At 40.2% G+C, this 24,272-nt stretch overlaps 2 protein-coding genes across 12 annotated transcripts in view; one reads left to right on the forward strand and one right to left on the reverse strand.

The window, feature by feature from the left end:
• TCF12 (transcription factor 12) overlaps window positions 1-5,389 on the reverse strand; it is a 158,816-nt gene extending 153,427 nt beyond the window's left edge. For 2 of the 11 annotated variants that reach the window (XM_056500086.1, XM_056500083.1), the window contains exons 1-3: window positions 4,627-4,704; window positions 4,058-4,158; window positions 3,166-3,238 (exon numbers count right to left, since the gene is read on the reverse strand). In XM_056500086.1, the coding sequence (XP_056356061.1) occupies window positions 3,166-3,238; window positions 4,058-4,132 (148 nt within the window). In that variant the 5' untranslated portion in view covers window positions 4,133-4,158; window positions 4,627-4,704. Of the gene's footprint in view, window positions 1-3,165; window positions 3,239-4,057; window positions 4,159-4,234; window positions 4,577-4,626; window positions 4,705-5,170 lie in introns of those variants that run through there. The other 9 variants (XM_056500085.1, XM_056500088.1, XM_056500079.1 and 6 more) reach the window with 9 other exon arrangements.
• LOC130257488 (skin secretory protein xP2-like) lies at window positions 4,530-5,679 on the forward strand. Its single transcript, XM_056500039.1, has 2 exons — window positions 4,530-5,181; window positions 5,318-5,679. The coding sequence occupies exons 1-2, from the start codon at window positions 4,530-4,532 to the stop codon at window positions 5,677-5,679; spliced, it is 1,014 nt and encodes a 337-aa protein (XP_056356014.1).
• Window positions 5,680-24,272: the final 18,593 nt, after the last annotated feature.

A 24,272-nucleotide genomic window follows, 5' to 3' on the forward strand; every position in this document is an offset into this window, starting at 1 on the left:
TAAAATCTGAAAAAAAAGCCTGATTTAAAACCCCATTGAATTGAACAAATCTCTGGCCTTTGCCACCTTCCACTACAGTTTCTATGAGAGACATGGCTTCATCTTCAGAAGTTGGTTTTGGAGGAAAAAAGAATGACAAGTTCTGTTTTAAAAAAGAATTAAGTACAGCAGGTATGACAAGGAATATTTTGTAGCTTAACTCACTGGCTTACGTATCAGGTTACTTTTTCCAATACGTTTATTTTCACCAGTAGTCTGACCAAGTTATTTGACTTTATCAGCAGCTTACATGACTTACTGTCGTAATATACTACAATATATCAGATTAGTTCACTTATTTTATCTACAGCTTTCATTCATAACTGATGGACCTGTAGAAAGCAAGCCTGCCCCAGCTATCTTTTAATCAAAACAGTGTTCAACTGTTAATTCAAGACAGTAATTTCTTACGAATTATAGATCAGTTGTATTAGCTGTTTTATTCATGCAACCCAACTACTATAAAATACAATCAACAGAAGTCTTGCAGAATTATAGCAAATCAAGCTTGTTACATCAGAATTAATAACTTACACCCCAGTATTTCCAACACTTCACAAAGCCACACCTGAAAAACAAACAACACTTAACCATTCTTTAACAGCAACTAATTTGACCTTTTACTCTAGGGACCTGGGGATGGTAAAGAAAAGCATCATGAGCATTCCTTCCTTCTAAATCAGATTTCCCAGAAATATACAGTCTTAAGAGCCATGTAGGCATACAATTGATCTTCACCTACTTAATGGGTGCCATTAGGCTGAATCTCAAATCACTGACAGGTTGGAGGGGGAGGGTAGGTGTTTATAGATGTTTATTTTAAGTTTAAATGAGAAAGAGGAGGCTCTAAAATAAAAAACAATGAGCACAGTCTTACTCCAACTAAGAAAAAGAAACCACTTTACTTGATTATGCTTCTAAAAATATCACAAAAATAAAACTTGTAGCTTGCTTTAGTACTTTTCCCGTTAAGCTCACTTCTCTAATTCCATCAAAACCACTGAAAATCTGTGTAAGAGGCAGCAACACCCAAAGAAAAAAAAGAAGTACTTTTCAGGAATCTGCACATAGCGTGATTTTCAGTCCTAGATAGCACAAAGGAATAAATACCTCCTCTTTTCATGTTTCTCTTTAAAAGGTGACCTCTAGTCAGTTAAAAAAAAAAGCTTTCAAGTATTGTTTGTCCTAAAAGTTACAAAACACTTGAAATTATAGCAAGACAATTAAATCAAAGTACTTAGAAATTAAATGCCTGTATTTCATCACTGATCTTGACATAGTGTTAAGTGTTGTAGAAAAGCTGTCTCAGAACACAACTAATGAAGAAGTTTGTCACCTCTCACTTCTGCAGAATAATCCCCCTAAGTCAAGGCTTAGATCATAACATTACCAGAATTAGGGCATATAATCCCACTAACCAGTAAATCTCTACAACAAGAAATGTTTTAAATGAAAATCCATATATATACTACTATACTACTATCATTCCAAGGGGAACTCAGCTGAGGTTGTAGCTTGTTTGATAGCTGCAGTGTTGTACTGAGGATTGGTATTAATAGGAGGATACACCACACTGGTAAAGAAATTCAAGAAGTCACACTGTTTCTCTTAAAGAAATAGCTATTCTAGCATTCTTTCTTTTTCTAAGACATCCAAGGGAAGAAAAGAAAGCATTACTTACAAATAGGACATATCACATTATTTAACAGTGCTCTAAGACCTAAAGTAAAAATGAAAGCTTTATTATTCAACAGAAGATTATTCTACTCATTCAGGAAAAGCAAGGACAAAGTGGGATGAGGTGCTCAGGTTGTGTTCCCCACAATTAAGCTTTAGGTACCTGAATGTCTTTCAAAACAAGCTTCAGAGAAACAACTCTCGTAAATATTTGTATTATTTTTAATTTAAATATTAAATTAAATATTTACATATTAACTACATTGTGAGACTTATTTGCTCTAATTGACAGTAATTGGTGTACTTTCAAAGAGGAAGAGAAAGCCAGTCATTTATTTTAGGAGAAAACCTAACAGACATCTTCATGTATGTAACAACTACATTTGCTACATAGTTTCACTAAATTAAATGTGAGAGACAGTCTCTGGAAAGTTTGAAAAATTACTCCATGGAGAAGTTTTAAGATGTTTTAAAAACAAAAATCCTCAAGTGTCACTAAAATGCAGTGTCATTTGGACTCTCAAAGTAACAGCCCTGACAGCCTAAGAAGCCAACGGGATGTTACTGCAAAACTTCAAGGCACTACTTCACTTCCCTACTGGCATTCTAAACATTTATTTTCATTAACTAAAATACAAACATCACTTTGTTGTATCCTTAAGAGCAAAAATATTGTTTCACTGTATTCAAACACGATGAACCTACAGAAGAAGTTTCATCAAAAACTTACTTTGTTTTTTCTTTTGTAATAAGTAATAAGTACTCCCTTTAGACATTCATACAATGCATGTGTTTAAAAATTGCACTTTTTTCCTGTAAGTCTCAGCATAAAGGTCTCTGACACAGCTGTTAGGTGGACCCTGTGATAATACATTGAAGCCACAAAAGACATGCAACATGTAAATACAGTTACTTGTTTTCCAGACACAAGGATAAAGTTTTGACACAAGAAAATTCTAGTTGTCAAATCTTTGAGAGCTACGCAGTACTAGAAAATGGTATTAAACTCACATTTTCCTTTAGTACTGCATTTAAGAATAACAACCTAAATCAGAAGTATTTAACTATTTGGCATTTTACAGAAGTTTTCTCCCTTCATACAGAAGGGCTAGGAAGTTCATCAATTGAACAGCTAGGTCTGATTTTCTCAAACAAAAACAACACAGTCATTCATTTTTAATATAACAAATATACAACTTCCATGTAAGTATGGCTGGAGATACTCAACACTTCACTGTACTGCGGCTAATAGCCTAAGACAGAGGGGAAAACCTGGGTTAAAGTTAGCAAAATGTGCTATAAAGATCAAAGCAGCACATCTCTAACTGATCTGAATATCTTATGAGAATATGCACAAATGAAAGATTACAATACTCTGAGAACACGAAGACTACGCTGAAACATCAAGAGCCAGTGAGATGAACATGATGTATCTCAGATGCATCCTACCTGATCCACTGAACTGGCTGCTTCCTAGCGTAGTTGGTCTGGTTTTTCCACTATTTACAGGTGGAGAAAACATCTGCAAAACAAGAAAAAGAAAAGAAAAAAAAAAAAAAGAAAAAAAAAGACATATTTTAGTTGGCTCTGAAAGCCTTGCTGAATTATTAATGTAAACAGAAAAAAGGTCAATAGGAAACAATTTTTTTCTAATTTCTGCTTGAAAACAAACAGAATGTAAGACGCGTGTTTAGACACACAAAACCAATAAGCTGAAGTACTCCTTGCAATTTATTAATAGGACTCATTTCTACATGAACACAACTTAAAATTAAAAGGACACCTACTACTACTGTGATCATTTCAAATAGTTATATTATTTACATTTTTTTACTCAAATTATACTTTTTACTGATCTGCAAGCATAAAGTCACTGCATAAAGACAGCGTTTAAGAGACAGTAGTTTTATATTTATAAATCAAGAGCCTTTTTGGTATGTTAAAATTATCACACAGAAAACACCTACAATTTTCTTAGCCAAGAAAATAAATGAATAACTTCTTCTATTTGTGGGCAATAATTTTTCTTTTGTTCAAATAAGAAGAAAAAAAAAAAAGATACGGGGGGAAGCCAAGAGCCAAGGTACCAGTGCCACACGCCAGCTTAACCAACGTTAATTATTAGATTATGCCATCACTGGGTCAGCCTGATTTTAACCAGTTAAACCAATTGACCCAGCTGGTATTACAGTATTAAATCTGGAAGTCTAGACATTACATCAAAGTTCAGGTGTCCAACTTGGCTGAGACAGACCCAGCCAAGCCCTGCACGCTGCTGCCCCTGCTCCTCAGTTCGCATGACCACGAAGAAGTCATGAGAAGACCTCGGAGAATATCCTACCGCACTGAAGTCCAGCAAGTCGCTCAGTTCCTTGTCAGTTCCTATAGCGGCCATCCTCTGCTGCTGGGAATTCATCTTCCTCCGCTCCTCCGATCACCTTTCTAGGGCACAGGGAGAGAGGTACATGCAGCACTTCACGGCGCGAACCCGGACCCGGCGGACAGGGGCCTCTGGTACCTGCGCCCCCGGGGCGGGGTGGAGCCTCCCGGGGGAGCCTCGCTCGGCCGGGCGGGCTGAGGGAACCGGCAGCAGCAGCTTCCCCAACTAACCAACTCTCTTCAAGTTTCCTCACGCTCCCTCTTCTCCCTCATTCCACTTCTCCCACAACCTCGAGCAAGGCACGGTCACGCCGCAGAAGGGCCGCCGCCAGGAATTAAGTCCCCCTCAGGCAAGCGAAAGCAAATAAACAGCCGCGGCCCGGCGAGGTCCGGAGAATTAGCGAGAGATTAAGTGACTCACTGTCCCCGCAACAATGGGGCTGCCGAGCCTCAGCAGAGCCATCTCTGCCCCAGCACTACCGCCCGCCGCCGGTGCCGGCTCCCCCTCCCCCCGTCTCCCGACCCACCCACCGGGGCCGCGGCCGCCGCTCCGCGCTCGGGACCGCGGCGGGCCGGGAGCCGCCCCCGCGCGCCGCACGCGCGCACGCGGGACCGGGCGCGCGCGCCGCCGGCGGGCGCGGGGGGGGCCTGGAATGCGCGTGCGGCGGCGGGGACGGGAGGGGCCCGCGCCTTCCCTTGTGCCGGCGGGCGCCGCGGGGGAGCCGCCGCGGCCCCGCGCCCCAGCAAGTTTCCGAGCCGCCCGCTCCTTTATGAGCGCGGGCAGCCGCCAAGCGCCGCCCGCGGGACTCGCTCCTGCCCGCGGTCCGCGGCCCGGAGACCGCCACACGCCCGCCCCGCCGCCCGCGCGGCCGGCCCCGGCTGCCGCCCCTTGGGTCCCCCAGCGGAGCCTGCGCCTCCCCCGCGGTCCCGCCGCCGCCACCCCTGGCGGCCCCACTCCCGCCCGCGCCCCAGCGGCCCCGTCCCCTCGCCGCCGCCTCTGCCCCTGCGAGCGCCCGGCCGCTGCTTCCTTCCCCCCGCCGCTCTCTCCCAACTTCTCGCGGCCGCCCGCACTCACCCGCTGTCCCCGTACGCTCCGGTGACCAGGGCCGGGCCGGCGGCGGCGCGCGGGCCGCGGGCTGGGTGGGAGGCGACGAGCCGAGCGCTCCCCCCCCGCTGGAAGGAACTTGTGGGTTCCCTCAGGCGGACATTTTTTTGCTTACAGAGCCTCAGCACCACGTTCACGGCTCCGGCTCCGTATCCCTCCGCGCCGAGCGCCGCCGCCTTAACCCTTGTCGCGCCGCGCCGCTCCCGGCCGAGGCGGGCGGGGACCAAGTGGCGCCCCCGGGAGCCGCCCCGGCACAGCCTCGCCCCCGAACGCAGAACCGGGACGCCCCAGCAGACGGGGGAGAAGTGAATCCCCTCGGGCCGCTCAGGGAAACACGCACTTCACAGGAACAGACCCCTCCCCACCGCTCCCCAACTCAGCCAAACCGACAGCAAACCTCGACATGCAGCACTGCCGGCAATGCACGTGCCCCAAAACTCATTATCGCACTCATCCTGAATTCACATACCCTAAAATAGGCCTGAATACTTTTAATATATCAATACACAGTCTTACTGCTCAAAATAAAATGGCATATAAATTACATAAATTTTAAGCATTCATTAGAAGCTTCCTCTTAATACATACCATTAAAACCGTAACGTGTCAAAGCACAAGAACATGGCTGTTACTACAAGAACACACATTCAAATAAACACTGCAGCTCTCTGAAACAGGTGATGCTAAAAGTGAACCAGCCCAACGGCTTCCGTGCAGGAATGGGAAGCACCGCGCAAAGAACCTGCGCCCTCATTTGGGTCCTGCCACTGCTACAGACAAATCACTCTTTTGTGCTCCGTCTCCTTCTCACAAAACCGCACTGCCAGCCTGTCCTGCGGGAAGTTTATTTCGTGTCTGTAAAGCCACCCCACACACCAGCGTGCCGGCCTAAGGCGAGCGCACGCCAGTCCCCGACACCGAGCGGAGCGGAGCGGCGCCGGTGCGATGCCGGTGCTCTGTCGCACACCCGTCTCTCGAGCCTGCAGAGCCCCCAGGTGGCACCTACTTGCCACCACCTGGGGCTGGGCCTGCTCTTTTCTGACCCCAGCTACCGAGGGCCACTTACCATTCTCTCCGAAAGTGAAAATTATAAATCAATAATCTATTCAGTTACTGGCATATTCTTTTGGAGCAAGGGTACTTACGAAACACAAGGACAATGGAAAAGGACACTAAAAGCCCGGAGAACCTAAAAGGCACCAGGGAGCCGGTAAGCGCAGCGAGGAGCGGCAGGGTGGAGGGGCGCGCATCCCTCACAGGCTGCTGCTTGGCAGTCCCCCAGCTCTGGAAAGCAGCAGGCTGTACCGAGGGCTCTCCAGCCACACACCCTTCCCTTCCAAATCAACTCTTCCTACCCCAGTGCCTGACTGTTACCAGGAATGTTCCCGTTCCTTCGGAAGATGTCACAAACTTACCACCCCCAGGCAAAGACAAACTGGAGAGTCTGGAGACTCTCCTCCATTTTTCTCCCTTACATGCCTTGCGTTCAATGATCATTTGGTCTCGTGATTCTATGAATATTCATATATTTGCCACTTAGAAATGCAGGAAGCAATTTGTATTAAAATACCAACACAATGACTTCCATTCTCCGTGCCCCTGAGGGATCTAAGTATGTACTTTTTCTCTTTGAAGTATAAATAATAATACACTTTAGAGGGAAGTACCCATTGAGAGAGCATTATACGTTTCATGTGCAACATTCTTTAACATATTTTTGTTACAAGATCCCCTATATACCTACTGAAAAGATTTGTTTCTCTGGAAGCGCTACTTTTTAACCAGTACTGGCACTCAGTACCAGTTAGTACAGCTGCAATGCTGATAAGCATTGATTAGAAATCCTGCTAAATGTAAAGAAAGTGGAAGCAATAATGCTAACAATTATTTGTACTGATGTGTAATTGAATTAAAATTATAAGTTATTTTTGTTCAGATTTAGATAATTATAGATTCTTTTTATTTGCCCTCTGACATCAGATTTTAAGGTTCAGATTTATAGGCTTTTATTTGCAGCTAGAAGCTTTGAGTAGAAGATGATATAACCACATAATCCATGGCACAGGGTTTAAAGTTACACAAAATACCATAAAATGTTTTATTTGCTCCACAAGGACATGTCACTTTCTCGTGCAGATGCTGAGTAAACGTGCTCATTGCCAAAAGTCACATTGTAGCAGCCATTCTGCTTTACATCTCCATGCCTTGGCAGCCCTCTCAGAAAAACTTCAAGGAACTTAGGGGAAAATTATCAGAACATAAATGAACTTTCCAGAAATTAGTCAGACAAATTTAACAAGTACACAAGGCCTCAGGAAGGTATGCTTTGACCCAAAACACACTGTGAGTCTGACCTAAAGAAGATTGCTGGGGGACACAAAATTTTAGTGAGTTGGCCAAATCAGAAATTTCAGAATATTCTTTTGCAGGTAACTTGACTAAAATTGTTGTGAAAGATCAGTAACTATCACATCCTTTGCTACAGTAAAATTCAAAACATAACTAACCTAATGTTTCCTGGGTACTGAACATATTCTTCCACATTCGTGAGATCTGGAATCTTCAAGTTTTAATCCCTTATCATGTAACACTGCCCAGAACTAACGTGTACACTCAAAACATTAGGGTATGATGTTCTATGTCCATGCAATACTGCTTTTCACCTATTCTCAGAATCCCCAACCCCATGCTCAAGTAGCTCTGCCACTTGTTACAAATTATTCCTGTTCACTGCAGAGAGTTTTTTACAAATGCACTTCATACCCTTATTCTGTCATAGTCATACACAGAAAATTAAACAAAATCCAATGTTGTCAACACTAAAAAGAAAAAACCCAAACCCAAAGCAGTACATATTGCAAACCTGTTAAAAGATCTGAAGAAACCAGTGTCTGAAACCTGGCTCAAACAGGTGCAATGGTTTCCTGTTTGTAACAAAGAAAATACTTTCAGTCTCATTCCTGCTGCAACTCCTAGATAGGATTCTTTCCTTGCAAACACAGCAAGTAGAGTACATAAATCACCCACAAATCAAAAACTTCCAATCCTTCTGTGACATAACTATACCTTTCCTGTATATTATGTAGCAGGCTAAAATGCTACTCCCTTTTGTGACTGCTACATTTTCTTTTCTTTCACCTCATTAAAAATAAAAGGTCTTCACTATGAAGGGAACAACTGTTCAGACGGATAAAAGGAAAATACCGGAGCAATCATAGGCACTAATAATTTTTGCTGGTGATATCACAAGCCAGGATTCCAGCAATCAGGACTCTATTCCTGCCGATGCTTTCCCAAAAATATTTTGATCAATGAATTTTCTACCAAGAAAAGTATCAGAGTTGCAGATGAATACCCTTCCCTTAGAGAAGTCTTCAGTCTGACATGGAGTAGTACAAGTAATAGGCAGGTAAACCTCTGCACACAAAGTCATCAGTGAACTCCAGACGCTGACAGAACACACAATACAACTGTAAATCTTTATGGTAACTGCCCTGACAGCTGAGCTACCAACATCAATATGGTCAGCGACCAACCAAGCAATCAGGGAATTGCTACTTGCCAGATGGCAGTGGCAGCATTCTTCCACATGCTTCAACGTGACCATGAAAATGAAGAATTACATACAGAACATAATAAAAAAATTAAGAGGAATATAAAACCCAAATCACTGGAGCATAACTCCCTGAAAATAATCACACTCATACGCAGTTTTCACAGCCTTCATGAATTGCTTTCCACCCACTCCTTAAAGGAAAAATATTTGATACAGCAGACAGCTGTTGTGCATTCAGGGATGTGAGAAAATGTATTCTGTATTACTATTTAATGTATCATGCCTGTGTGAATAGAATCATTAAGCTTGCATGTCTCCTTTTGGCTTATTTATTTTTAAATTTACAGATGCTGAATTAATTCACCATCACCACCCAAACTGTACGAACTCCTAGGGTGATCCCCAACAGAGCACTTGACCAAGGATGGAGTTTTCACTGGAACAGCTCCTTTAAATCAACATGTATGTGGTCAGCTTGCATCCACAGACAACAATTCATTCATGATAAATACTATTGCTTGGCAAATCCATAGCCCTGGAGAAAAGTCAGCAAATCTTCCCTGCTCCAGTTTGTTGTTGTTCTTGTTTGGTTTCTTACAACAAATTCCCACCCTCACCTAAATCACTGAATCCTTTCTACTGCTTCCAGAAAACTTCACTGTACAGAGAGCAATGCTCATTTGGACTAGCAATAAGGAGAAAACAACATTGTTTCCGGCACTAGGATGGACTAAGCAATTCCATTTTCTCACTGATTTATTCTTTCACTTGGAACCTGACTTGAGCCAATAAAAAATTAAAATATTTTTGTTATACTGCATTAAACTTTTGGATGAAGTTCCTGGACAGGCATTCTGTTCTTCCTACATCTTTTCCTTACCAAACAGACTGAAAAAGTATCCTACAAAAGAGAGTGTTCCTATGCCCAAGCCTCATGATTACGTAGTGCTTGCTGTTATCAGTACAGCCCATCTTAGAGATAACCGAATTTGCTGCCTGCTATATTTACCTCGCGGTAATTAAAATTATATAACATATATATTATGTAACATATTCTACAATCGGAAAAATTTACAACATTTGCAGGAGGCTACAATGGTGAAACCTGTCACCAAAGAGAACTGCTTATGAGGTGACCAGAAACAACATATGCAGAGCGACCATTGTTAAATCAAAACCCGCTTCTGTGGGGCACTGACAGCTACACTTCACTCGTTTTCTGCCGCTGGCAAAGTGCTTTCCAGGTGCTTGTGGATGAGCAGGGGGGGAGTAAAAGCTTTAGCTCGCCGTAAGGGACCTCCTCTCAAGAGGAATTCCTGCAAAAGTTGTCTGGGGGAAGGAGGCTTAAAAAAAGAAGGCGCCGGAAAGAAGAAATCGCGGCGGGAGGCCCCCATCAGAGATGATTCTTCCTGGTCCCGCTCCCAGCAGCAGAACCGGGCCGGACACCCCGGGGCCACCCGCCAGCCGTGAGGGCGAGCAGAGAGCCCGGGGGCGGGCGGCGGGAGCGAGGCCGGCGGGAGCTGCCCCGCCAGCGGCCCCAGGGGCCCCAGCAGCCCGCGGCAGAGCCGGGGCGCGCCGAGCGCAGCCCGGCCCCAGCGCCCCGAGCCTGCTGCCCGGGCACCGCAGGGACCGGGACCGGGACCATGCCCGTGCCCGTGCCCGCCGCCCCTCCGCGGGGCCGTCCCTCCGCCCGCCGCCCCGGGAGCGGCCCGAAGTTGTGCGGGGCCGAACAATGCGGCGAGGACTATTTGTCCTTCCGCCGGCCGGGGGAGGGGAGCAGCGGCCACGGGGGAGGGTCGGGGGCCGCTCCTCGCCGCAGGTCCCGGGGCGGGACGGGCTGGCTGAGCCCTCCCCGGGGCCGGTTACGAAATCCCGGGGAGACCAGCCCCGTCCCGTTCCGTCCCGCCCAGGTCGGGGCAGGCCGGGTGCGAATGTGGCACTGTGGGCCTCTGCGAGAGCCGCGTTCGGATCAGCGCCGCGTTCTGCCCTGCCCTGCCCCGCTCTGCCCCGTCCCGTCCCCGCCGCCCTGGCTACCACCGAGGGGCTGGGGGGCAGCAGAACTCGAAGCCGTTCGGCCGGGGGAGGCTGATTTCCCGTGTCCCTGCTGCCGCCCCAAGCCCGGCACTCCGCGCCCCCGCGCGAGTTCCACACCAGCACGAGGGCTCCGTACGAGCGCGGGGCAGCTCGTGGCCATGCGCGCCTGAACACTTCTCATCTTCCCCTAGCTCGAAAAACGACCCTGAACGCCACCAGTGAAAAAGTAAGCAGTTCAAATAAATGAATGACGCTGATTTAAATTCACACAGGAGCTGGCTTGGGTACTCATTTTGTTTAAACAAATATTTCTTAAATTACCTAAAAGCAATCAACAAGTTTATGCTAAAAGCAACATAATGTTTTCTTGCTTTTACAGTACTTTGCTACTTACAGAGAAGTAAGTAGTCACCAGAGATTTACACAAGTTTAATAAAATTAATCTAAATTACATTGTCTTCAAAGGTGGCTTTAAAAATCAGTATGATCTAAAGCTTAATAGAAACGTGTTTAGATGTTTAATTAAAGCATTCATTACATTGAAAGCAGATTGATATCCCTGGAGAAAGTTGGGGTTTTTTCAGTGTTTTTTCAACCTTTCTGTTTGGGAGCTCTCAGCAGGGCCATGCCGACCGTTCCCAGGAGGCGACCACGGGCACAGTGCAGCTACAGCACTTTGAACAACTTTATTTTGAGAGAACTCATTTATAAACTCAGAAAACACAGATTACAACAAAGAACCATATAACTGAGGTTAAAAAGGGGACTTATTTTCAGTGAGGAAGCAATACAATGTTTTAAGTATCCTATGTGAACTACATGCCTTTCACTACGCAGTTTTTATCACATCACACAGTTCAACGTGAACAGTTTTGAAATACTCCTAGGAGGATCATTACTGGGGAAAGCCATTGGGGAAAGCATCTTTCACTAGTAAGTTCTCATGATGAAGAATGTTGGCTAGGTAGTCAGAATTTGCAGAAAGCATAAAATATGAGTATCAACACTTTTAGCCTGATTTCCTAGAGAAATCATTTGCACACTGTCTTCATGGGGATGGATGAGTTTTCTTAATAAATCACAAATTTACTTGCTAATTTCAACCAAGCAGAATTAGATCACATTCATGCATGTCATGGAAACAAGGATTAAAAGAGAGGAAAACAGGAAACTCTCAGTGCATCTACTGAAGAATAGTTAAGATCAATCCTTGTTAGTGACCAAAGAACCCAGGGATGCAAAGCCAGGGGAAGGTAACTTCAAGCAGTTCCCTACTGGCAGAAAAAATTCTGGTATTCTGCCTGCCACTGGAAGTGGAATCATCCATCTGTTTTACACAGAACTTTCTGAACATTTCCTCATCTCCAAAGTTTAACAGGAGCCAGAAAATAATTACTTTAATGTAATCAAAAGCCATATAACCCATAGATAATTCTTTACATTCTCAAATTGCTTGAAAGAATTTAACTGAAGTCTGACTACAGCCATTCATCAGCCAGTCCCAGATGGGTCCCTCATGCACGAGATTCCTACCCAACGCTAATTCCCTGCTTGGCACTGACGGGAAAAATTTCTGTCCTTCACACAGCTAATGGACCATCAGATGATGCACTTTGGGGAACTAATGGATAACAGAGAGGACCAAAACAGAGAGGAAAATCACAACTTTGAAGAATAGTAGGAACTCTTTACACCAAGAACATATACAACTACACTTGGAACTATACCGAAAGAAGCTTCATTTCTTAAATCAGCCCAGTATAGTGTTTATTCTTTTCAGTTTAGTCTCTCATATGTTCTCAATGTAGTGACTATTCAGTGGGATTCTGGATAGTAGAAATGAGTTTGGCCCTGTGCCTGCTCCTGGTATTGCATAATTTCCAAACTAATGTGAAACATAAATCATTCACCAGTACAGGACACTCAGGGAAGTATGTAAGAATCAGGCACAACCAGAATAATCCTGTACCTGACATATTCCCCTTACTGGCAATAAGAAAATTAGTAATTTCTCAAGCTAGAAGCTACATTTTATTATTGTTTTTAGTGGCTATTGAGAGCTCATCCTTCATTAATTTATTTGATTCATATTGAAATATTTTAACTACTCAGCAGATTTATTTGTAGAAATCATGACAACGGGGTCATCAAGTAGTGAAACTTTTTACTACTGTCAATGGGGTGAATATGTTCCATGAGGGTGACTGAAAGTCATTAAAGGAGATCCAGGTCTTGATGGAGAGGACTTGTGATTGTTCTCCATCAAATACAGGGTAAATACATTGCCACTGAAAGCTGTAAGGGCCAAGTTAAAATATGAGCTTTTAGTCAGTCATTTTACATTCCCTATATCACCTCATCTTTAGTTGTAAAGTTGAGGTTTTATAATATGGAACATACTGTGATTAGCCCAGGATATCATGGTTAGTTTGCTGCTACATGCAAGCTGTTGCCTCTTGTTGTTGGGTAGACCAAGGTGAATGGCTAAAGGTCACTGTCTCTCTGCATTTGCCTTAGGAGGGCTCAGGGTCTTCTACCCAAATTCTTATGTTCATGAAATTTGTAGAGATTTACTATCTTGGACCCTCTGTTAAATTGAATTAAGATTGGAAAATACATTTTGAAGTCATTTGAAAGACTAAAAGATAAACTGGTAGTACAACTGTCTATCTTCTGTAAACAAAAACCAGAATAAAGCAGTTACAGAAGGTACTTGCCATAATACTGTTCTGATTGAAGTCAATGGATATGCATCAATTGGCTTCAAAGGAGGACCAAGCACAGCCTATCCAGAGTCTCTTCAAAACTATTTCCAGCAGAAATGTCACAGCTTATCAAAATAATTCATATTACATGTGGAAATTTTTCTTTATGTTCTCTAAGAAAAATGGTTATTTCAAAGTCATGAGATTTTTCTTCTAACATTGTTTTGTATTAATCCCCTCTTTTTCAAACAAAAAATTTCAATTGATCATATAGCTCAAGGCAATTCCAAAGCTTTACATCCATTGCTGACGGTGATTGAAGTGATGGTTAGAGACCTAAGCAGCTGCATTGCCATCAGGGTCCTGGCTCAGAACTGAAAATTGAGGAGTTGCTGAGCCCAAGCTGAAGTTCAGAATATACTTTTTTTCACTGGGAGGCAAGAATTACTATACAGTTTGCAAATTTTTCAATGTCAGGCTCAGTTTAAGGTTTCTGAAAGGCTACTTTTGTATAAATAATTTTGAATACTGCCTTCCACTTCACAGTTTTAAATATTACAGTCTTTGTTCTTATTTTTAATGTTAAGGGAAACATTTTAGCAGCACAGATAGAATACTTGCAGCAGAATCTTGCCCTCCTGAACCATCTCAAAGTTTTAGCTTTCTCTTCAGGGAAGCTGTGATTTTCTTTCTGGGCTTTCAACTCAGCCAATAATCAAGTAATTTCACATAGGTCAGTTTAATTTTCTCTATCTCAGTTGCCTCACATGTAACATAAGAATAAACAATAACCTCCCTTTAAGGCTTGCCAAGAAGAACTAAACTATAAGATCTTCAAATGAAACACATAATAAAAAAGATTTTAAGTAATTTGACATTTAAAACTAGAACTGGGTAACATTCTACATACCTATATAAGACTTTATTTTAATTTTGAATTATAGGGTAGATGTGCACAAAGCTAAAATTTAGATAATTTATAAATTTTACCACTAGGGATATACTACCTTCATTTAGAAAAGCTAATAATGTTAATCTAAAACCCCCTCATTATTGCTATTTGATACACAAATATTTACAGAGATTCTGTCCTACACCTTATTTAAACATATTTTCAAACATTATGACCAATATATTTTAAACTTACTGACTTTAGATGTATTATTAGAATTTATACATATCACCTGCATTTCCTAACACCTGTACAACACCTAAAGAATACCTTAAGTTTCTATTACTTAGTAAAGTAATAGAAAAAATTATTTAGAAAATAATTTAGATTTTTAGAAAAATTATTTTCTAAATTCTTTTAATGTAGAATTTAATTTTTTTTTCTATGTGAAATTCCACTCACCCAATTTCACTCATTACATTTTAAAATATGTATTCATTTCAGTAGGAAACAGTTTCTATGTTTCCACCTTCTATCTGATATTATAAAACCGCTGTAAAACACGTTGCAACTCTAAATCAATACAGCCTTTAAACTGTCCTTAAGTCAAATAACAAAAGAGAAACTGCTAGAGTATTATTTGAGTGAGACCTGCTTGCTGGGAAGAGGTGGTGTTTGTTAGGTATTTTTAGTTTTATGCTGCAGCTATGTAAGTTTATATTGCATTTATGGTGGTTAAACTGAAATTATAAAATAGCATGAGGTATATATATCTAAAAATAAAAATGTTTTACTGCTTCTTCTGTGAGACAAGGCCCTTCCTTGAGCAACTCCAAACAAGCAGGACCTTTTCTCATAGTATACTTTACAACTCTTTGGACAATTGTAGCTTATAAATAAAATAAAACTTAGCTCTTTTCTATGAGTTATTACTTATTTGTATTTCACATTCTCAGAGCATATTTTTCACCTCTCCACTACAGAATACATAATACCTAAACAGCTCTTATTTGCTAAAAAGTTACCTCCATTTCTTTTTCCATGGGAGAGGCTTGATTTTTATCAATAAGAAAACAGTTTTAAGAAGCCTAAAGAGATTTTTTGAGGCAAGAACCGTTTCCAGTGGCATTGCTTTTCAGATTACCAGTGAATGATAACCAGTGGTACTTTGGTATATAAGGAACTAGAGCTGCAATGAAACAAGGTAATAATAGAACTTTTACATTTCTCTCATGGTGCTCATGATACTGGTCTTGTCACCAGCCCAGTGCCACCTTTTTGATCTGATTTAGCTCTGCTTTATCTGGAGAGCTGGTTATCCCCACATACCATTTGGTTCATTGTCCTTCTGGGGTCCCTTCCAATGTGAATTTCCTTGTAATCTTGTGATCCCATGATTCTTCATACTAATTGGTTTAACATTTCTGTTAACACCTCAAATCAGCTGAGAAACTGCACATGAAAAACTTCTATAGTATACGGAACTTCATCACAGAGAATGAACTGATATCTCTGACCTCCAGTCAGCCTTTAGAAAGGCTAGCAATGAAATATCAGATAATTTGTTTTGAGGTTTTTTCTACATTTGAGAGACTGTTTAGCATGATGTAAAGAAAGCCAAATTAAAAGTAGGACATAAAGCTTTTGGGGGAACAGACACATGCTAAATAAAAGTGGCTGCTGCCACTGCCACCCTGCAGGGCCTTACAAGATATCATAGAATGTGTCAATGTGATTTATTTTTATGAATTATTCCTACAGGCATGATGCATGTATTCTGTGAAGATTAAAAGGAGTTGTTTCTTTAGATATACTACATTAAGAATCACCATAATGTTATAGTTTAATTCTGCAGAACAGAAGATCCCACTCCCTGAACTTTTATCAGTACAACAGAACAAATACTGCACACAGATTTCATCACGGAACAATTCACAAGGCTGAATACACTTTGCAAAGTCAATGAAATTTGACATGAAACAGATGAGGCACTGAGCAAAAATATTTTCTGATTTTGAAGCAATGCATTCAGAGACATATTTCCTGTATTGTAGGATTTAATCTTCTTAATGATATCTGTTAGCTCTTCAAGAACTGACAAACTGGCTTCCACTGTTGCCCACTTTATTTAAGGTTACCCATCTATCAATTGCTTCTAGAGGCACCAGTTTCAGAAGAATTTGTGATTTCAACCCACATTGAGCAAGACTATGATTATCTCAGAAATGTTATTTCCAGTGGGTTTTTGCATTTTTCTAATAATCTGTACTGAAAGGCACACAGCATTTGATACAGGACTACTACCTATGTAAGTTTCTATGATAATCATGACAGATTATTTTTCTGTGCAGAGAAGCTTCAAGAAGCATAAGGCCAAGCTGTCTCAGCATCACAAAGCATTTAATGAATGGTCTCTGGAGTTGCACTGACTGCCCTCTTGGCTCTGACTGCAGTTACCAAGTTTGCACTGCAGCATGTTTAGTATTAGTACACAGTCAGTATTTCTAACAGATGACCATTCTGATGTAGACAGAACTCCCTCTACTTTCAGCCACTGCTGGACACAACAGCTATCACTGTGTGCAGGAAAGAATTTGACATCAAAATGACTCAATTAAAAAGGTTGATTAATAAAACTAGAGATTTTGATGTTATACTTCCCAAGCTGAGCAGATTTTTTGTTGTTTTTGCTGTTTTTTGGGTTTTTAAAAATTTTAGTTATGCTTTTCAACCTCCTTTCAGATGACAGTAATTTTAAAAAGCAAACAAAAAAAAACCCTGAAGACACAAACAAACAAACAAACAAACAAACAAACAAACAAACAAACAAACAGTAATTTTAAATATCATTGGAACTAATGGTAAGTATTGTCTATTTCAAATGTTAAAGCCTTAATAAAAACTGTGCATGTATTTAGCCAGTCCTTCCAGTATAACATTACTGAGGCATTAATATACCAAGACCTGGCTTCCTACTGTAAGTCTGGTGTTTTCTCTAACTCCTCATGAATTCACTCTTAATATTTATATCCTTTCATTATGTATATATTATTGTGGAAATGATGTGTCAAGTGTGGAGCAAAAAAAAAAGAAAAAAAGCTGTTTCCTTTTTTGCTCTTTTGCTGAAGCAGAGAAATATTTAAGTTAATGCACAATAGATTTCCATTGTACAATATGGCGAAACATGTGAAAAAGCTTGTATTCTAGAAATAAACTTTACTAATTAAAAAAAAGGAAAAAATGAGTTGAGGATGCTAATAAAACAGTAGAAAAAACCCCTAAGGAGTATGATGGTGTTGAATGTGTGATCCAGGCCAGTTTTTAACTGAGGGAAGAATGGTGGTGTTAGTTAAAACACACAAGATACGGGCCTAGAAGCAGAGATTACTGGCAATAGTTGTTGTGTTTTGCAGACAATAGGAAGTAGGGGTGTGACTGGCCATCTGGTCTGCACGCTCCAGCTCCAGCTGTGCTAGCAAGCTTAAAGGAGGAGCTGCAGCTGTGTAATGAATATTTACAGCAGAGGAGGGTGTGATTTATGGCAAAGATAAGAATTGATGAAAAAGTAGGACTGGACGTGCTTGAGGTTTAAGATGGCAAATCAAATCCTGTTGTCTGTGATTCAATACTGGACATTTCCTTAAAATATTCAGAGACCTGAAAGAAGAGATTTGATTAATAAAACTGCTTTAGTGTGTGTAAATACAATGCTGGGAATCAGTATACAGGTGCCCAGGTCCAATTTTTATCAACATAGTTACACAAGCACAAGTTTTCCTGCTAAACAGAATGATCAGAAGGTTTTGATAATTTAGTATCTAAGAATTAGAAATTTATTTTAGATAGTTTGGACCTCTGAACACCTTAAGTACAATTAGTTTTATATTATTCATGCCAATTAATCAGACTCAGAGATGATCTAGGCGGAATAACAAATTATCATCACAAGATATCTTCACTGATGTAACTTTTTAGCCTTTAAAGTTTTGTTAACAAATAAGATTTTTATAAATGAGATTTCTTTATATAGCAGGTATTAAACAGTTTTACTTAGTGTGCCTTCTAAAGAAATGGTGAATACAATATAACTGTCATAAGATATACCTTGCCCTTGTTATTTGGCTGCCACAGTAAAGCTCTTCGTGATGGCCCATGTACTGGTAGAGAAGTACTAACCTGCCCAGCAGCTACAAGCAGGCAGGAGGGAACCTGCAGTTGTCACAGTACACAGTAGCAGCAAGAAGTTAACTTGCAACTGCGTGGAAAAAGAATTGCCAGCATGGTTTCCTCATTTTTGCCTTGCTAAAGAAATGTATCTTGGACCATAGGTACTGCCTTGAAAAAGTATTCAGCCAGAAGCCTTCGAGTGGGAATTAGTAACATTCCTGGTTGCTTTTCCTGTGCTCCAGAGAGTTTGTGACAAGGACAGAGAAGTGTGAAAAGCTTTGATATTAAATCTAGAGAAAACATTCATCTCAAGAGTTGATGTCCCTGGAGAATGGAGGGAAAGTGTTATTCTCTAATATTTTCTAATATCCCTTAAAACACTCAGAGCAAGTAGTTTTATTCAGTCCATGAAGACATTCTCAGAAATCTAATTCTATTAAGTACTGCTGCCTTAAGAAGTCTTCGTTCTGTAAAAATAAACATGCCACAGGAAATCCTTAGATATAAGGTAAGTAGCTGGCATTTGTTTCTAATTCATGTTTATTTTATTTCATTGCAAATTCTAGTTCATCTCTTCCAAATGAATATGGAACATTTCATTTGCTGATCTTCTGCATTAATGTGGTCAATATAATTGGAGCTGAAGTGAGCTGTTTGCCAGACTTTCTAACTGCTGCCAAGAAAAACTTGGGTGTCATTTTAGAAAAATCCATGGGTGGAGGAGGACGAGATCATGACCATCTGTCTATGCATCAAAGGCTAAATCATTATAGGGGAAAAATAACTTCTCTGTTGTGTTTGCTAGCCTTGTTGCCCTTCAAAGTAAGTTCAGTAAGTTTTGAAGACAAACATCTTCAAAATCATCCTGTGGGCTCAAATGTTTCTTGGAAGGAAGTTGGGGAAAAAATTGAAGATCAAAACCACACAATTTGGAAGTGAACGAGATAGCATGAGAATAACATTTGAGGAAAATTACATAGACTCCTTCAAAACTTCCAAATGCTTTCTGTTGCATCCTTTTCAGTTCCAGAATCTACCAGGTAACACATAGGAAGCACATAATCTCTCACTTGTCCTGAAAACAGTTTACACACATTCCATGCCCCACGGCATTTACAGACTTTTGATTTAACATTTAACAAAGGGACAATAGACTAACAGCTTTTGAGAGTTGTGACAGTAAATATGCACCTGGACCTACCTGAGCCTTAGAATTTCTCTTGTTGGTCAAGATAATAGTCTGAAAAATAAACACTCTGCCAAGATATTGTATAGGGAAGAGGGGCCTTATCTGTACTATAGTTAATATTTTGCTCTTTTTGCTTAGTTGGATTTTTATTTAATGCAATGCAAAATTAAATTCTTGGTATAGTGCCAAAATCCATCATAAGGAGCTAAACTAGGAATATCTCTGAAAAGCCATCAGTCCTTCAAACCAGGAGTCACTACTGCAGGCGTGCTGTGGACTGCTTTATCAGTAGTCACTATAACATAAATGTCTCTCTGAGGGGAGTGAAATGGCAACAAATAGAAAATGCTGGTAACCATGGGAGCTCTGTTTAGACTGCCACTTTCAGGATGCTACTGCTCTAGTTCAGTCTCCTACTATACCCATTGCAGTTCCTGCAAGTTTCAATTTCTAGCGTGCTCTCTCATCAAAATGTCTGCATTTTGCAGTGTGTGACATCCAAGTTGAGACATTATTACTTAAAGGTATCTCTCAGGTTTCTCTGAACAGGAATCCTTCATAGTGTCAGTCTTCAAAGGAAACAGTTACAGTTCTTATCAGGAGTATGGAGGTTTTCTTTCTATTGAGACTCTGAATTCTCTCCTTCTTTGAAGATAAGAAATCCCTGCTATCACAGCCTTTATCTGGACATGAATGGGTCCCTGGATTTGATAGACTGTTTAGGACTACCAGGATCAAATCCTAAATATGTATATATTGAGAGTTCAAAAGGTGAATTAATTTCACTTTTGTACACTTGCTATTCTTGATTTCCATCCTTCCTAATAATAAATACTAAAATTTCAAAACGTACTTTGAAAACAATTATGGCTTTTTGAAGCTATATTTCCTGTTTCAATATTTTAAAATTTAAAAAGAAAATATTTCACAGGCAGTTCAGGTGTAACTTTTGGAAAAATATGCCATGTTTTTTTAATAAATTCAAAACTAAGGACAAGTGAATTTTTAAAAAGAAGTCAAATGTCATAGAATGTTTCACAAATTGAAATGTAACAAATACAGTGTTAATTTGCAGTGTATTCTGAACAGAGAGCCACAGCATTCCACCACATCTGGAATCTTTAAAGGTAGAAACATTACAAGTTTCTTTCTAATAGTAACTACAAAGTATTACTACACCCTCATGTAATAAAATGCTGTCTTGAAGATAAATGTAAAAAATCCAACCACTGAACAAAGATTTTTAACAGGCATTGACAATTCAGAAAAATTATATTTTTACGTTATTGAAGTTGAATGATACCCTGAAAAAGATCTCAAATTCTGCAAGTTTTCCTCAAAATAAAAATGTTTACTTCAATGACATGGTAGAGTTTCCTAAAATATTTGTTTGCATCAGGCTTCTTGAATTAACATCTCTCTCAGCCTTTAGTCTTTAATTTTAATAGGATTTGTGTACTCAAGAAAAAGGTTTAAAAGAGTAAAACCTAGTAATCAAGTACTTCAGTGCCACTTGCAGAAATCTTGTGGTAAAGACTAAATTTGGGTCATTATAGTGAAAAGTGTACACATACACACTGTTTCAGAGCATTCTTTTAGGGCTTCTATGAAAAGAGTAGAAGCCTTTCTGCCCTGCCACTCTCTCACTGTCTACCTGGTCAACAAATAGTTGACCTTGACAAGTAAAATTTACTGTCTGAGATGAATAATAGGACATCTTGTAAAGCAGGAGTGCTAGAAATCTGCGTGGAGGATTGAATTAGAAAACTGCCAGAAGTTCAAGGGCCACATCCATTTTGCATAAAATGAAGCAGATGGTAGCTGACTTAATCTTTGATACCATGGTACAGTCCACAGAGATTATAAATCCCAGCATGACACACTCCATTTCTTTCTTGCATTGAGCAGGTGATAAAGAAAGATATAACATCTTGCAGATATTTTGAAATACCTTCTTTGAAAAAAGGCTGCATGATGTATTCTTGCTTCTTACCTGTATTTTTCTAGCAAAGGTTCTAATTTTAGCGCATACAACTAATATCATACAGTTGATTAGCAACCACAACTAATTGGCAGTTTCTTGGCCATGTTATTGGAGTTTTGCCTATGCTAGCCCAGAGATTCCCTGCTTCTCAGAAAGCTTTTTCCTATTTTACACAAGCTTTTATAAATTTCCATCATTATACATGCCATTCACAGGCATAACCAAATCAACCAATAGAACAAATGCTCAGAGTCCATATTTGAAATACCTACACAACTCAGGAGCTGATGGGACATGAAGATATTGCTAAGGAGATGATGTCTTGTGTGGTCCCTGAGGATCATCATCTAATAGGTACTTTACATGACGTGAGGGACTAAGAATATTGGCATTTTTGGTTGAGAGTGTAAAATTTAGAGCCTTATTCAGAGAATCTTACATTCAAAATGTTTCTGTTCCTACTAAGCAAAGCAAGTAAACATTTTGAAAAATACTCTAAATCAAACTCTTAATGTGTCCATCAAAATTTCAAGAAATCCACACCATCTACATATGCAGACTAAGGAAGCTTATGATAAAACCAAGTTTTATGAACAGTACTAAGTAAGTCACTCCCTGCAGACCTCTCTGTGCTGCACCATATCAACTTAATGCTGGGTATGATTTGTGATTTATTTAAAGGTTCTTAACTGCTTTTTGTTCTATTGCTAATGTTCAGATACGAAATACTCATCTTAAAACACTGGTATTCCAGACTGAGGAAGGCAGAAGTCTAAAGTCAAAGAATAGAATAATCTTGTTAATCATCCACAGCTTGCTAATACAGTGCGAAATCCATTGGATATCTGGTAACAAAAATTGTGTTTTCCTTTGGAAATATGCATTTTCTGTAATAAGATTTAAAATGTAAGCGCTAGAATATTTCTAAACTTTTAGAATATCCAACTACTATATTTGGATATGTTTAACTTTCATTTAATTTGAAGACCCCTATAAAGGCATATATGAACTATGACAGATTTTGGTGTAACTTTTTTGAGGAAATAGTTCAAACGTGATTACTGAAGACTGATCTTTCAATGGAAAGATGACTACAAAGCATCCATAATGTGAAATTGTGGGTGCTTCTTTATCTATGTTTTCCCTAAAAGAAAAACAGACAATGTTTTTTCATCCAAAGCTATAACCAGTATTACTCAGTACTCATGGAGACCAGCCTCAGCCCATCTGCTTTGCTCTGATCTGACTGCACAGAGCAAACACAAATCTGGGTGGCTTACAGGAAGCAGGAATCCCTGGCATTGCTGCCGAAGTTTGAGGCCCTGCTGGCCTTCTCCCACACAGGTGCTGCCAAACAGTGGATGCAGCTTTGTAGCTCTGTACTGCTTGTCAGAGTCTCTGCCTAAACCTTTAAAAACTCTCTGAGAGTTGAGGGAATCTCAAATACTTTCTTTGTTGGAACCTGCTGAGGCTGCAGCTCTCCCTGTTCATACTTTCCAATTTTTCATTAGAAGTTTCAATCTCATGATGTGGTAACAGCTACAGAGCCAAAGACTTGTACCCATTGCTTCAACTGGAACAGCACTAGAGCTGCTAAGATATGGATCTGACTCAGTACAAAACTTAAGGGGCATCACTGCAAACTAAGGTTTTCCCTTCCTCATGAGAACAGCACCAAGCCTATGTAAGCAGTATTATTTCAATTTTATAGATGAGAGAGATGAAATTATTTCTTTTGATATTACAGATATGTCCAGGATATCCAGAAATTTATGTTCCTGCCCTAATACTGCAACAGGAAAACAAAAAATCAAGGGGAGAAAACAATTAGAAATTATTGTAACTACATCTTTTTTTGACCTTTGATGATTTTGTTTTCAAGCAATGGCTTCCTCTAACAGCTTTTAATACTTAACTAGTCATTTTCATCAGCATGGAGTTGTTCTAATTTGTTACTTCTGTGTTCCAATTATGAAATACGACAGAATTCTAAATATTTAATGGGAATGGGATTATTAGCAATGTGCCCTTGTTGCATGCTGCACTGTTATCCTCTTTAGTATTGTAAAATATATGATGTACCTGTGGAAAAGAGACCTTAATAGAGCATACAGATGGAACTGAATTCCTAAAGCAGTCATAGGTTTGGAAGTGTTATTCTCCAAGTCTCAGTACAGGTTCTTCAGATTATTATACATGAACATTGGTGAAAAAAGGCTTTGCCCATCTTCCTTTAAGAAATAAATCCACTTATTATTCAAAGATACACCAGTACAAAATTATCAGTTTGATGTTTTGGTTGGTGTGCAACGTATGGTAAGTTTATAATTTAATATTTTACTGTATGTGATACACTTCTTGCAGACTATAATGACGCTCAGGTTATTTTGGTTCTTGCTCCCATTTTAAATGAATTCTTCTAATATTCTTTGAGAAAGGTCAGATTCAGACAAAGGCCCATAGAGAAATACTGTCATTAAAAATGGAATAGTATAAAATATTATGGTTTTGCACTGAGAATCATGCTGTGAGACCTTTGGTTCAT

Source organism: Oenanthe melanoleuca, chromosome 10 (genome assembly GCF_029582105.1).
Source record: "Oenanthe melanoleuca isolate GR-GAL-2019-014 chromosome 10, OMel1.0, whole genome shotgun sequence".
Lineage (NCBI taxonomy): Eukaryota > Metazoa > Chordata > Aves > Passeriformes > Muscicapidae > Oenanthe > Oenanthe melanoleuca.